Genomic DNA, 14,841 nt, shown 5'->3' on the forward strand with positions numbered 1-14,841 from the left:
GAAGTCAGTGAGTTCTGCATGGGTGCAGGAGATAGCACCGATGCAGTCTTCAATATAGCGGAGGTAGAGTTCAGGCCCGGGGATAGGGCCAGTGTACGCCTGGAACAATGATAGTTCAACGTACCCTACAACGAGGCAGGCATAGCAAGGCCCATGCTACGCCTTGGATTTGGAGGAAGTGGGAGAAGTCAAAGGAGAAGTTATTGTGGGTAAGGGCCCGCTCTGCTAGGCAGAGGAGAGTATTAGTAGACGGAAATTGGCTGGTTCTGCGGTCGAGGTCCATTATGTAACACAAGGTCAGCATGTGGAATTATGGACACAATCATTTGCAGAATACACATACCTCAACAGTTTGTAGTAAGCAAACCGAAAGACTTCCTGTAGAACTACGGAGAACATCACACCAAAGATAATGAGGGATTTCTGTAGTCCAGCATCTTTTTCATTGCTAGCCTTTACAGCGATAAACCACACTAAGGAAGCTAACAGCAAGGAGAGTAACCAGAAAAATGCCCTGAAACACAAAAATAATTTAGTTATTTCAACACAAATAATGAAACTCGTTGAAATCTAAAAAACAGCAAACGCTAGAAATACTCATCATGTTAGGCAATATCTACAACAAAGTGAGAAACACTTCAGAACAAAACAAAAAGGCTGGAGTAACATAGCGGGTCAGGCAACATCACTGAAGAACATGGATAGATGACGTCTTCAGTCTGAAGAAGAGTACCGAAGATGTCTCCAGATATGCTGCCTGTCTTGCTGAGTTACTTCAGCATTTTGTGTCTATTTTTCGTAAACAAGCATCTATTCCTCGTGTTAATATTTCAGATCAATCACCTTTTTATCAAAAATGAAGAACTCACTGTTAGGTCCTCAATCCACTGAGAGTGCCACTGAGCCACAATGGGTGAAAATGGAGACAACTGGGGCCAGAAAACCCACAGCCTTTCAGCTGACTAATTATATTATTCATGCTGTCGATGTATATATGAAGTTGCTGGACAGCAGAAGAAAAGGGACAAACCAGGACAGTTCTGTGGGGCAAGCACTGCATGCTCTGGATTCCATGTGGCCTGTTGCACAAGCAGACTCGTCACATGAAACTTACATGTCTTCTGATATATAAAGTAATATGCCAATTAATTGCAAAATGCATTTTGTAAACCAGGCAGAAACATAATTCAATATAGGACTTCAAATTTAAAGATGTTTTCCTTTCAATCACAGTACAGCTTTCAGCCAGAACATTAATTATTTTACTATCTCATTCTAAAAAGGAATTGCATATTTATATCATACATACATACAAATACTTTTTGGCTGCTCATATCCCCACTCAAACCACTTATCTCTATCTAGTTGGCCTATATTGTTTCCCAGTTAAGTAATAACCCAATTTTTTTTAAACTTTCAAATCCAACCATGGTCACACATATACATTTCTCCAATTGCCTTCACCCGTATAACAATTTAAGATACATAAACTTCCCTAATTTGGACCACTTGCTTATCGTAATTTAATTTTTCCACTGTTGTTCTTCATTAATATCTGGAATTCCCTTCCTACATCTTTCTAACTTATTTTCCCCTTCATAAAGCTGCTTACAGCTACCTCTCGATCAAGCCTTTTGGCATTCCACCACCTCCTGACAGCATCAATTCTAATCCAATAAAACAAATGTGAATGTCAAAAGAAAAAGAGAGGTTGTTACATTAGAATCACTACACAAATAGAAGTTGTTACTGTGCTGGGACCTCTGTTTTTTGTGATGTTTGTAAATATCTTGAATGCAAACATAGATGGGCTAGTTAGTAAATTTGCTGATTACACCAATATAGAGCAACTACAGAAATGGCAGATTAAGTTTAATCCGAGCAAATGTGAGGTGTTGCACATGGGAGGTTGAATGTAAGGGGAAGACTTGTCAGCGATGATGTGCAGAGTGATGATAGGATTAAGGTCCATTGTTCCCTGAAAGTGGCAACACTACTAGATAGAGTGGTAAAGAAGGCAAATGATATGCATGCCTTCATTGGTCAGGCCATTGAGTACCATATAACATATATAACCATATAACAATTACAGCACGGAAACAGGCCATCTCGACCCTTCTAGTCCGTGCCGAACACATAATCTCCCCTAATCCCATATACCTGCGCTCAGACCATAACCCTCCATTCCTTTCCCATCCATATAACTATCCAATTTATTTTTAAATGATAAAAACGAACCTGCCTCCACCACCTTCACTGGAAGCTCATTCCACACAGCTACCACTCTCTGAGTAAAGAAGTTCCCCCTCATGTTGCCCCTAAACTTCAGTCCCTTAATTCTCAAGTCATGTCCCCTTGTTTGAATCTTTCCTACTCTCAGTGGGAAAAGCTTTTCCACGTCAACTCTGTCTATCCCTCTCATCATTTTAAAAACCTCTATCAAGTCCCCCCTTAACCTTCTGCGCTCCAAAGAATAAAGCCCTAACTTGTTCAACCTTTCTCTGTAACTTAGTTGCTGAAACCCAGGCAACATTCTAGTAAATCTCCTCTGTACTCTCTCTATTTTGTTGACATCCTTCCTATAATTAGGCGACCAAAATTGTACACCATACTCCAGAATTGGCCTCACCAATGCCTTGTACAATTTTAACATTACATCCCAACTTCTATACTCAATGCTCTGATTTATAAAGGCCAGCACACCAAAAGCTTTCTTTACCACCCTATCTACATGAGATTCCACTTTCAGGGAACTGTGCACAGTTATTCCCAGATCCCTCTGTTCACCTACATTCTTCAATTCCCTACCATTTACCATGTACGTCCTATTTTGATTTGTCCTGCCAAGATGTAGCACCTCACACTTATCAGCATTAAACTCCATCTGCCATCTTTCAGCCCACTCTTCCAACTGGCATAAATCTCTCTGTAGACTTTGAAACTCTACTTCATTACCCGCAACCCCACCTATCTTAGTATCATCTGCATACTTACTAATCCAATTTACCACACCATCGTCCAGATCATTGATGTACATGACAAACAACAGTGGACCCAACACAGATCCCTGTGGCACCCCACTCGTCACTGGCCGCCAACCTGACAAACAACCATCCACCATTACTCTCTGGCATCTCCCATTCAGCCACTGTTGAATCCATCTTGCTACTCCACCATTAATACCCAACCATTGAACCTTCTTAACCAACCTTCCACGAGGAACCTTGTCAAAGGCCTTACTGAAGTCCATATACACATCCACTGCTTTACCCTCATCAATTTCCCGAGTAACATCTTCAAAAAATTCAAGATTAGTTAAACATGACCTTCCAGGCACAAATCCATGTTGACTGTTCCTAATCAGACCCTGTTTATCCAAATGCTTATATATATTATCTCTAAGTATTCTTTCCATTAATTTGCCCACCACTGACGTCAAACTAACAGGTCTATAATTGCTAGGTTTACTAAGATAGTACAAGAGTCAGTCAGTCACAATGCAGCTCCATTAGACTCCGATTAGGCCAACATTTGGAGTGTTGCATACAATTTTGGTCGTCCCATTATAGGAAGTATATGGAGGCTTAGAGAGAATGCAAAAGAGATTTACCAGAATGTAGAAACAAAAAACTGCAGATGCTAGTTTACTAAAAAAAAGACACAAAGTGCTGAAGTGACTCAGCAGGTCAAGCAGCATCTCTGGAGAACATGGATACGGGATGTTAGCAAAATGAAGGGTATAGTTATTGATTTCAGTAAGTGGGGTGGAGTAGATGTCCCACTCCGCATCAATGATGGTTGAGCTTTTCAAGTTGCTTGGTGTAAATATCACCAATAATTTATCCTGGTCCATAAGCACTGATGATATGGCCAAGAAAGCTGATCAACACTACTTCCTCAGAAAACTTAGGTACAGTGCTCTCCATAATGTTTGGGACAAAGACCCATCATTTATTTATTTGCCTCTCTACTCCACAATTTGAGATTTGTAATAGAAAAAATCACATGTGGTTAAAGTGCACTTTTTTCAGATTTTAATAAAGGCCATTTTTATACGTTTTGGTTTCACCATGTAGAAATTATAGCAGTGTTTATACATAGTACCCCCCAGTTCAGGGCATCATAATGTTTGGGACACAGTAATGTCATGTAAATGAAAGTAGTCATGTTTAATATGTTGTTGCATTTCCTTTGCATGCAAAGACTTCTTGAAGTCTGCGATTCATGGACATTACCAGTTGCTGTGTGTCTTCTCTGATGATGCTCTGCCAAGCCTGTATTGCAGCCATCTTTAGCTTATACTTGTTTTGGGGGCTAGTCCCCTTCAGTTTTCTCTTCAGCATATAAAAGGCCTGATCAATGGGGTTCAGATCGGGTGTTTGACTTGGCCACTCAAGAATTAATCATTTTTTAGCTTTGAAAAACTCCTTTGTTGCTTTAGCAGTATGTTTGGGATCATTGTCTTGCTGTGGAATTAAACCGCCGGCTCATTTGTTTGAGGCATTTGTTTGAACTTGAGCAGATGGGATGTGTGTATACACTTCAGAATTCATTATGCTACTACCATCAGCAGTTGTATCATCAATGAAGATAAGTGAGCCAGTACCTACAGCAGCCATACATACCCAGGCCATAACACCCCCACCACCGTGTTTCACATCTGTCCATAAGACCTTATTCCAGAACTGTGGTTGCTCTTTTAAGTCCTTCTTGGCAAACTGTAACCCGGCCATCCTATTTTTGCGGCTAACCAGTGGTTTGCATCTTGCAGTGTAGCCTCTGTATTTCTGTTCATGAAGTCTTCTGCAGACAGTGGTCATTGACAAATCCACACCTGACTCCTGAAGAGTGTTTCTGATCTGTCAGACACATGTTTGGGGATTTTTCTTTATTATAGAGATAATTCTTCTGTCATCAGCTGTGGAGGTCTTCCTTGGCCTGCCAGTCCCTTTGCGATTAGTAAGCTCACCAGTGCTCTCTTTCGTCTTAATGATTTTCCAAACAGTTGATTTTGGTAAGCCTAATGTTTGGCTGATGTCTCTAGCAGTTTTATTCTTGTTTCTCAGTCTCATAATGGCTTCTTTGACTTTCATTAGCACAACTTTGGTCCTCATGTTGATAAACAGCAACAAAGGTTTCCAAAGGTGATGGAAAGACTGGAGGAAAGACTAGGTGCTGTGAGCTCTCTTATACCTGCATTAAGGAGATAATTAAACTCACCTGAGCAATTACAAACATATGTAAAGCCATGTGTCCAAACATTATGGTGCCCTGAAATGGGGGGACTATGTATAAACACGGCTGTAATTTCTACATGGTGAAACCAACATGTTTAAAAATGGCCTTTATTAAAATCTGACAATGTGCACTTTAACATGTGATTTTTGTCTATTACAAATCTCAAATCGAGGCAAATAAATAAATGATGAGTCTTTGTCCCTAACATTATGGAGGGCACTGTAATTCAGCATGTCCCCAATGATTCTTACCAATTTCTACAAATGCACCGGAGAAAGCATCCTATCGGGATGCATCACAACTTGGTTTGGCAACTGTTCTGCTCAAGACCGCAAGAAATTGCAATGAGTTGTGGACGCAGCACAGTCCATCACTCAAACTAGCCTCCTCCTCCATCGACTCCAGTTACAGTGCCTGGGGAAAGCAACCAACATAATCAAGGATAGACACAAAATGCTGGCAACCTGTGCGGGTCAGGCAACATCTCTGCAGAAAAGGAATAGGTGACATTTTAGGTGGGGACCCTTCTTCAGGCTCTCAGTCTGAAGGGTCTCGACCTGAAACATCACCTATTCCTTTTCTCCAGAGATGCAGCCTGACCCACTGAGTTAACGCAGCATTTTATGTCCATCTTCGGTGTAAACCAGCATCTTCAGTTCCTACATACACAACATAATCAAGGAGCGCTTATGCCCAAGTCATTTCCTCCCCTCTCCTGTCAGGCAGAAGATACAAAAACTTGAAAGCACATATTATCAGATTCAGGAACAGTTTCTAACCCGCTGTTATCAGATTATTCATATATTTTTTAAAAAAATTAAATCGTTGAAAACATTAGAGACGCAGTGGTGCTGGTTTCCGACGGGCACGGTGACGGACGCACCACACAACTCTGTCCTCCATGCAGCTGGCAAACTCCTCTTTTGTCTCTACACATGTGTCTTCCATCAACGTCTTCAGCATCGTCTTGATTGTCCATCCCGGGTCACATCTTCCATGGGTGGGTTCCCACAGCACAACCTTGTTTGCTGGCATTTCTGGGTGACGATGGCAGTGACCAGCGAGCCTCATCCTTCTCGACCTGATCTTCTCGCTCAGAGGTGGAATCTCCCCATAGCGCTGGGAGTTGGTGATGTGGTTCCTCTAACTGACATTTTGAACTTTTCTGAGCATTCGGGTGTAGGTACCATCAAGAGACTTGGACAGTGCTCGAGTGAGAAGTCCATGGCTCAGACCCGTTCAATAATATGGTCTCTTCAGTTGCATGGAAGAATCTCAGTTTCAGATCCTTAGACATCCGAGACGTCCACGTTACTGAGAGCTTTCCATGCGAGTGCTTTTTGGACCTTGATGTCATTCTCCGAGCTCTGCATACTCGCTCCCAGGTACTTGAAGTCCTCCACTTTCTTGAGAGATGCACCGTCACTTGTCTTGACAGGGTCATGGTCACCAACGTTGAATGCCATGTTCTCCATCTTCATGGATGTTTCATAAGCAAAGAATGTACAGACACTCCCCGACCTATACAAGGGTAACGTTCCGTAAACCATTACATAAGTCAAATTTTACGTTTAAATGTAGGTAGAAACAACGAACTGGGTATGCTGGTTAATACACAAAACGATCGAATCAGTCTGAAGAAGTGTCCTGACCTGAAATGTCATCTATCCATGTCATTCCGGAAGTGGCGGCGCTGGGAACGGCTGCGGCTCGCCTGCAGTCCGTTTGTCTTTACTTTTTTGTGTTGTTTTTTTCGTTTTGTGTAGTTACGTTTTTGGTTTTTAAGCTGTGTTTATGTGGGGGGGGTTGAAACGGGGCTTGCTGTCTCTCCCTTCGGGGGAATACGACTTTTTGTCGTATCCCCCTTCTCTGCCTCCGTCTGCGCTGTGGCCTAATGGCGGAGCTGGCGACTTCGAGGCTCCGGAGGCAGAGCCTGTCAGGACTTGCACTGGGCTTGTGGTGGATTGTCAACATCAGCCATGAGGGCGGCCTGACGAGGGGCTGAGACTCTCTCGTGAGGGGCTGTGACGCTCCCGTCGGAGTGGCCCAGCTCGAGGTGGAACGGCACTCCCGTCGGAGTGGCCCAGCCCGAGGGTGGAACGGCACTCCCGTCGGAGTGGCCCAGTTCAAGGGTGGAACGGCACTCCCGTCGGAGTGGCCCAGCCCGAGGGTGGAATGGCACTCCCGTCGGAGTGGCCCAGCTCAAGGGAGGAACGGCACTCCCGTCGGAGTGGCCCAGCTCAAGGGAGGAGCGGCACTCACGTGAGGGCGATCCGGCTCGGGGCTGGAACGGTGCTCCGGTGGCTGGGACGGCGTTCTGGCGGCGGTGACCTGAGTCCGGGGTTGAGCCGCGGGCCAGCGGCTGCGTCCGCTGGACTGGAGGGCGGCAGCTTCGACCACCCCGGGCCGCGGTGTTTGAGCTGGCCAGTTTGCGGGGTTCGGTGAGCCGCGGGACTGTTTGTGCCATCGCCCGGTGGGGAATCGCCTCAGCGCAGAGGGAGAAGAGGAGGGAAGAGACAGTAACCCTAAGATTTTTGCCTCCACCACAGTGAGGAGGTGCTTGGAGGATACACTGTGGTGGATGTTAATTTGTGTTTATTGTTGTTTTTTATTGTATGTATGACTGCAGGCACGAAATTTCGTTCAGACGGGACGGGTCTGAATTACAATAAAGGTATTCAATTCAATTCAATTCAATTATGGAGATGCTGCCTGACCCCTGGATTACTCCATCGCTTTGTGTTATTTCACCTTAAATCTAGGCGCCGTGGCGCTGGTCACCAGCGAGCCCTTCTTCACCACTGCCGCACCGTCCAGTTGGCACAGCTGTTGTTGCTGCTCACGTTGTAGCCCCTGACCCACGGTGCTTTCTACAGGCCGCCGCCACTGACAAAAATACTCGGACACCATGGAGCTCCCTCTCCTCTCACCAGCAGCCATTTATTCCTGTTGGCTGTCGCTTTGTCCGCTCCCCCGCCAACGCCTCCTCCTGCTCCCCCGGAGTCCAAGGTGGAGGATGTCTCCGATTCCGGGGAAGAAAGAGGAGGAGGCGGCGACGGTGGATAGGGGAGGGGACAAAGCAACGGCCAACAGGAAGAAGTAGCAGCTGGTGAGAGGAGGGGTGACCGAGCACGTTCTGTCGGTGGCGGTGGCCTGAAGAAAGTGCTGTGGCCAAGGCCTGCAATGTGAGCCACAACAGCAGTCGTGTGATTGCTTGTGAAGAAGCGATCGCTGGTGCACCTTGTGGAAGATGCCGTCGCCTTGGCCAGGAGTTGCTCTCCACCACCTCCCTCGTTCTTGTTCACCTTCCCAGTATCGCACCATGCTAGGGCGACGCTGTTATATCTATGAAGTGGAAGGGAACCCCTCGCAATCCTCCCGTTATAATAACACAGGTCATCCAGGATACGGGACTACCCATTGAAAATTGTTTACATAAGCGCTAGCTTACTTTTATTTTGACTTCTGCTTATCTCGAGAACTTCTCCTTTGTGTGTCAAACTTTTTCCTAACAGTCTTTTACAAGAAGGAGCCTCATTCAGTAGCCACAAACACTTTCAATGAGGCTAACTGAATAAAATAACATTTCAGCCATTTTAACTAAAATGGTTTATCCAGGCCAGTCGCCACAAAATGTACGAGATATCAGTTTGACCCTGGTGATATCAACCAGTGCATAACAATTTTCCCTTTGATCAATTCATGAAATTATAAACAGCATTACAATTCTGTAAGCAGCAGGGCTTCAAAAAACTTACTTAAAAAATGTTATGCAGCAGCCAAATTAACAAGGAAAAAAAATTAAGCTCACTTGAAAAGAATTTGCATTTTAATGGAACTTCCTGTATAAAGGAACAATTTAAGTTGGTATCTGCTAAACCACACATTAAAACAAACGTTACCTTATTTTGTTTAGTTTAGAGAGATACCACAGAAACACTGAGTCGGCACCAACCAGCGATCCCCACACACTAACACTATACTACACTCACACGGGATAAATTACAATTATACCAAGCCAATTAGTCTACAAACCAGTAGGTCTTTGTAGTGTGGGAGGAAACCAGAGATCCCTGAGAAAACCCATGTGGGTCACGGGGAGAATATACAAACTCCGGACAGACAAGCACCCGTAGTTAGGATCGAACCCGGTCTCTGGCGCTGTAAGGCAGCAACTCTATCGCCGTGCTACCGTGCCACTCTTATTTTTATATTGTACGACCAAATTTTGTCTACATTGTCAAATTTTGTCACATTTGTCAAATTATGCTTTATGTAAATAGATAACTGATCTTTTTAGCCTTCAGTGAACTCATTCACCCTTAGGTAATCATTTCCTAATTCGTTCACAGAAATGTTAACTCAGAGATGCAAATGTATTTTTATTTTCTAAGCCCTTGAGCTGGGAAATGGAAGCTTTATCAGCTTTAAATTATTTGATGTAGAAACAAAGAACAGCAGATGCTGGTTTTCAAAAGACACTAAGTGCTGGAATAAGTTAACGAGCCAGGCAGCATCTCTGCAGAACACGGATAGGTGGCGCTTTAGGTTGGGACCCTTCTTCCCATCTTACTTTGTCTCTTAAATTCTTCAGTGATGAGTGTGTTTTTTTTGTTAAATATCAATATTAGTTATCTTTCTTAGCTGTAATTATTCACACTAAGAATGTTTCAACAAATGCAAATGTATATCAAGTATTTTGGAAACAGTGCTTACTTACCAACGATAAATTAACTCCAAATTATAATTTACTTTTTAAAATATTTTTTTGTGTGCTTTTTGTAGCCTGACAACTAACTTGTTGCTAAGAAAACAAATAATATGAGTATCTGGAGTAGTTTAGCTTCTATGGATGATAATTGCAAATGCTGACTGTTCAAATCAATGATCTTTTGACCATTTATGGTAACCAAGAGATAGGGCTGAGAATATAATTTTATGGCTGTTCCAAATAACCATTTAAAATAAAATTTAAAAAAAACAAATAAGCTCGCCTGTTGGTTAAAATTTACTCAGCCAGATATCTGGTTCCGCTTGTTTGCACTTTAACTCCGCCTATCAATATTCTCCTCCATGTTAAAAAAAGATACAAAGTGGTCAATATGTATTCTTGCCTTGCCCTATCTTTTAAGAACATATCATATCTCTGATTCCCAATAGGTATTTGGAAAGGTTTAGAGGGATATGGGCCAAATGCAGGCAGGTGGAACTCGTGTAGATGGGGCATCTTGGTCAGCCTCACTGTCTACACTTTTGAGAAATTCACAGAATCATGAATGTTTAACACAAAGGATGAGGCTAATCATCCCATCGCACCCGAACTGATTGAAAAAGCTTCCCAACCCAAAATCACTACAACTTTGGAGACATTGACCTTTCCCCACCAAAGGGCCGAGTGCTCTGGACACCAGACACAGTAACTATTACACACTCCAGCCAGCCAGCCAGCCCACCATGTCCAGTCCCCGGCGCTGTTGCTGCTCGTTTCCTTCCCCCCCTCTCTCACTCACTCACTCACTAACAAAGAGCCGACTTTACTCACCCCGCGATCAGCACGATCACCCGCAGCGGGTCCTTGGCGATGGTGAAAACAAAGAGGGCGAACGCGGGTCCGAAGGCGACGAAAGTGCAGCCGAAGAAGACGGCCACGGTCATGTCGTCAGCGGCGAGTCCCGGCACAGCCAGTCCGTCCACCTACCCCGAACATGTCTCCACCACCACACCCGCCCGCCCGTCTATCCGTCTATCTGTCCGTCTGCCTGCCTGCCTGCTAGCCCGGGCCGGGCCTGGCCCTCTGGCCCTCTGGCAACGCTCTACACCAGCCGGGGGGAGCGATGGCAACGGCAACGGCAACGGTCGGGAGCGGCCGCCGGCCCCGCGGATCCTAATGGTGACGGTCGCAGGAGAATCCGAAACGCGAATCGGTCGGCGCGAGGCGACGGACGGACGGACGGAGGCAGGAAGGAGGGAGGGAGGGAGCGGCCACCGTCACCCACCACGCCTGACATGTGACTGGAGGGAGGGAGGGAGGGAGGGGCAGAGAAGTGAGAAGCAAAGACTATAGTATTCAAAAAGGAACTGCAGATGCTGGAATATCGAAGGTACACAAAAGATTATAGTATCTTTGGTGAGAAGAGAGAGGGAAGGGGGAAAGAGGGAGGAGAGAGAGGGAGGGAGGAGCGAGAGGGAGGGAAGAGCGAGAGGGAGGGGCAGAAGAGAAATGAGAAGAGAGAGGGAAGGGGGAAAGAGAAAAAGAGAGAGGGAAAGAGAGGGAGGGAGGAGAGGGAGGGGGGGGCAGAAGAGAAATGAGGAGAGGGAAGGAGGAAAGAGAAAAAGAAAGAGAGAAATTAGGAGGGAGAGGGAGGGAGGGGAGAGAGAGGGGAGAGAGAGGAGAGGGAGGGGGGAGAGGAAGGTAAGGAGGGAGGGGAGAGAGAGAGGGGGGAGGAGAGAGGGGGGTAGGAGAGGGGCGAGAGGGGGAGGAAGGCAAGGAGGGAGAAGAGAGAGGGGGAGAAGCAGGGTGGTGATGGTGGTGGTAGAGGGAGATAAGGGAGAAGAGGAGCAGCGGGGCGGGGGGAGAAAAGGGACAGTGGAGGAAGGAGGAGAGATTACATGGACCGGACAGGTTCAAAGGGATATGGGCTAAACGCAGGCAGGTGGGACGAATGTAGATGGGACATGTTTGCCGGTGTGGTGAAGAAGGGCCTATTTCCAGCAGTATGACTCTCTGACTGAAACATGCGAGGGGCAGAGGAGAGGTGTGTAGGAAGGAACTGCAGATGCTGGTTTACATCGAAGATAGACACAAATTACTGGAGTAACTCAGCAGGACAGGCAGCATCTCAGGAGAGAAGGAATGGATGACATTTCGGGCCGAGTCCCTTCTCCATACTGAGTCAGGGGAGAGGGAAACGAGATATGGAAGGGTAAGGTGTGAGAAGAACTGATCAAGGTACACTGATCAAGGAAACGAACAGTGGTTCATTGTTTCCCTGAGCCCGGCCTCTATCACGGAGGTCTTGGACAACAGCAAGCAGGAGAGTCTGGACCAACCACCGACCCTGGAGGAGCTGACTGGGGCCATCCATTCCTTGGACTCGAATAAAACTCCTGGAAGCAATGGCTTCCTGTCTGAGCTGTACTTGAGTCTGTGGGACTAGACAGACCCAGACCTGCTGGGTTTACAGTGCAATCAAGGTTGACTAGTGCTGCTTCCACAGTCTTGCTTTCAATGTTAACAAAACTAAGGAACTGTTTGTTGACTTTAAGGCAACACAGTGGAGCAGCTGGTAAACATAACGACAGAGACTTGGGTTCAATCCTGACATCGGGTGCTGTCTGTGTGGAGTTCAGCTGTTCTCCCTGTGAACACGTGGATATTCTCCAGATGTTCCAGTTTCCTCCAACATCCTAAAGGTGTGTGGGTTTGTAGATTAATTGGTCTCTATAATTCGCCCCTAACGTGTTGGAAGTCCCATATAACTAAGGTCAACAGGTGATTGGTGTGGGCTGAAGGGTTTATTTCCATGCTGATTCAATAAAATAAACTAAGCAATGCCTCTAGCTGGAAGCATGTCAGACTCCACAAGAAAGGGCATTATAACCATTATCTCCAAGCAGAGGGGGAGAAGGATGACGATCAGGAATGGGAGACCCATCTTAATGTTAAATGTGAATTATAAGATCCTGTCCAAGGCCATCACCAACCAGGTCAAGTTAGCTCTTGGACAGGTGATCCACCGGGACCAAATTGTGCTGTACTTGGCAGGAAAATCTCATGAGCCTTGCACTGCTTATGGGCACCATTGCCTCTATGCAAGGCAGAGGGGATGACCCTTGCCCTGGTCAGCTTGGACTGGGGACTAACCTGCCTTCATCAGGTTATCTCACACATACAGGTTGGACATGATCTCCAAAATGGCCTTTGATTATGTAATTAGGAACTGGATCCACAGTTCTATGCAGATATAAGTAGTGTAGTCCAAAACAATGTGTGGGAAATGAACCCATCAGGTCTAGAGTCAGGTAGGATTGCTCACTCTCCCCTGTCTTGTTTGTGTGGAGTATAGAATCCTTTGCTGAATCCAGTGGAAGGACAGGAACAGGCAGTGGGAACCTACAATCAGAGCCTCCTTGTACATGGACAATGTTGCCATCTTCTGCTTGGACCCACAGTCGGTCTATGGATTAATGTTTGAGTTGAATTGGTATCAGGAGTAAACCACATTAAGAGTGAGGCCATTCTCATTAGAGATACAGCATGAAAACAGGCCCTTTGGCCCACCGAGTCCGTGTGGACCACCCCATACACTGACACTGTCGTGCACACAAGGGCAATGTACAATTTTACCAAAGCCAATTAACCTATAAACCTGGACATCTTTGGAATGTGGGAGGAAACCGGAAAATACGGAGAAAGCCCATGCGGTGACAGGGAGAACGTACAGGTTCAAGTTCACATTTATTGTCACCTACACCAATTGGTACAGAGAAATTTGAGTTACCATACAGCCATACGAATAAAAAAAGAACACACTGCACAATAGAGTCTAACATAAACATGCCCCACAGCGGAATCAACGTTTCACACTGATGGAAGGCAATAAAGTTCAGTCATCTTCCTCTTTGTTCACCCGTGTTCGGGGCTATTGAACCCTCCGCAGTCGCCACTACGGACGGCCTTATGTACAGGCCCTCTCGCCGTGATGATCGAAACTCCGGCATCGGAACGGAGGAACACACTCAGCGGCTTGGAGTTTCCGAATCGGCCGCTTCCTACCGGAGACCGTGGCCTCCGAAGTCCACAGGCCCCGCTGGACGGAGCACCAACACTGGCGATCCTCGGCAAAAGATCCCAGGCCTCCACGATGTTAAAGTCAGCGCCGCCCGCGGCTAGAAGCTCCACAAATCACAGCTCCACGATGTTAAAGTCAGCAGGCCCCGCGATCGGAGCTCCAACACTGGCGATCCTCGACAAGGATCCCAGGCCCCACGCTGGTAATTCCGTGCTGCGCCTGCTGCTGAAGCTCTGGCCAGTCTCGGGTAGGAAAGGCTGCGCTAATCCAGTTGGTAGGCCGCGAGGGCTGGGTGGGGTGGGTGGGCGAAGGTGAGACACAGAGAAAAGACGCATCTCCGTCCAGGTAAGTGACTGAAAACGATTTCCCCCTATCCCCCCCCCCCCACAGAAGACATACTAAGAAACATTCTGCAAAGTGATCACCCGCAGACAGGATCAAACCCAGGTTTCGGGCGCTGTAAAGCAGCAACTCCCGCTGCGCCACCGTGCTGCCCCACAGTGCAGTTGTCTTCTGCCATTGTATTCCTCATCACCATCAGGTCTGACTACCAGAATATGCTGGGGATCTGGTTCGGAAGGAGCGAGGCCTGCAACTAAACTTGGCTGGAGTGGAAAGCCAAGGTCAAACGGAAATTGGAATTGTGGGAGCTGTGCTCCCGCTCGGTAACCGTAAAAAAAATGTTTGTCAAATGTGAGGCTCCTTTACTGCTGCTGTACTTGACGCCGTTGTGGCCAGTCGCCACTCCTCTGCACTGGCATTCACCCAGGCCGTTATCCAGTGCGTCTGGGAATCAAAGATGGAGCGAGTC

The 14,841-nt window shown here is 46.3% G+C and overlaps 1 protein-coding gene across 2 annotated transcripts in view; it reads right to left on the minus strand.

Moving 5' to 3' along the window:
• Positions 1-11,216, minus strand: part of LOC116979786 (gamma-secretase subunit Aph-1b-like) — a 48,597-nt gene extending 37,381 nt beyond the window's left edge. The window contains exons 1-2 of one of the 2 annotated variants that reach the window (XM_033031591.1): positions 10,781-11,215; positions 344-514 (exon numbers count right to left, since the gene is read on the minus strand). In XM_033031591.1, the coding sequence (XP_032887482.1) occupies positions 344-514; positions 10,781-10,893 (284 nt within the window). In that variant the 5' untranslated portion in view covers positions 10,894-11,215. Of the gene's footprint in view, positions 1-343; positions 515-10,780 lie in introns of both variants that reach the window. The other variant, XM_033031601.1, reaches the window with a different exon arrangement.
• Positions 11,217-14,841: the final 3,625 nt, after the last annotated feature.

The sequence above is a fragment of the Amblyraja radiata genome, chromosome 1 (assembly GCF_010909765.2).
Source record: "Amblyraja radiata isolate CabotCenter1 chromosome 1, sAmbRad1.1.pri, whole genome shotgun sequence".
Lineage (NCBI taxonomy): Eukaryota > Metazoa > Chordata > Chondrichthyes > Rajiformes > Rajidae > Amblyraja > Amblyraja radiata.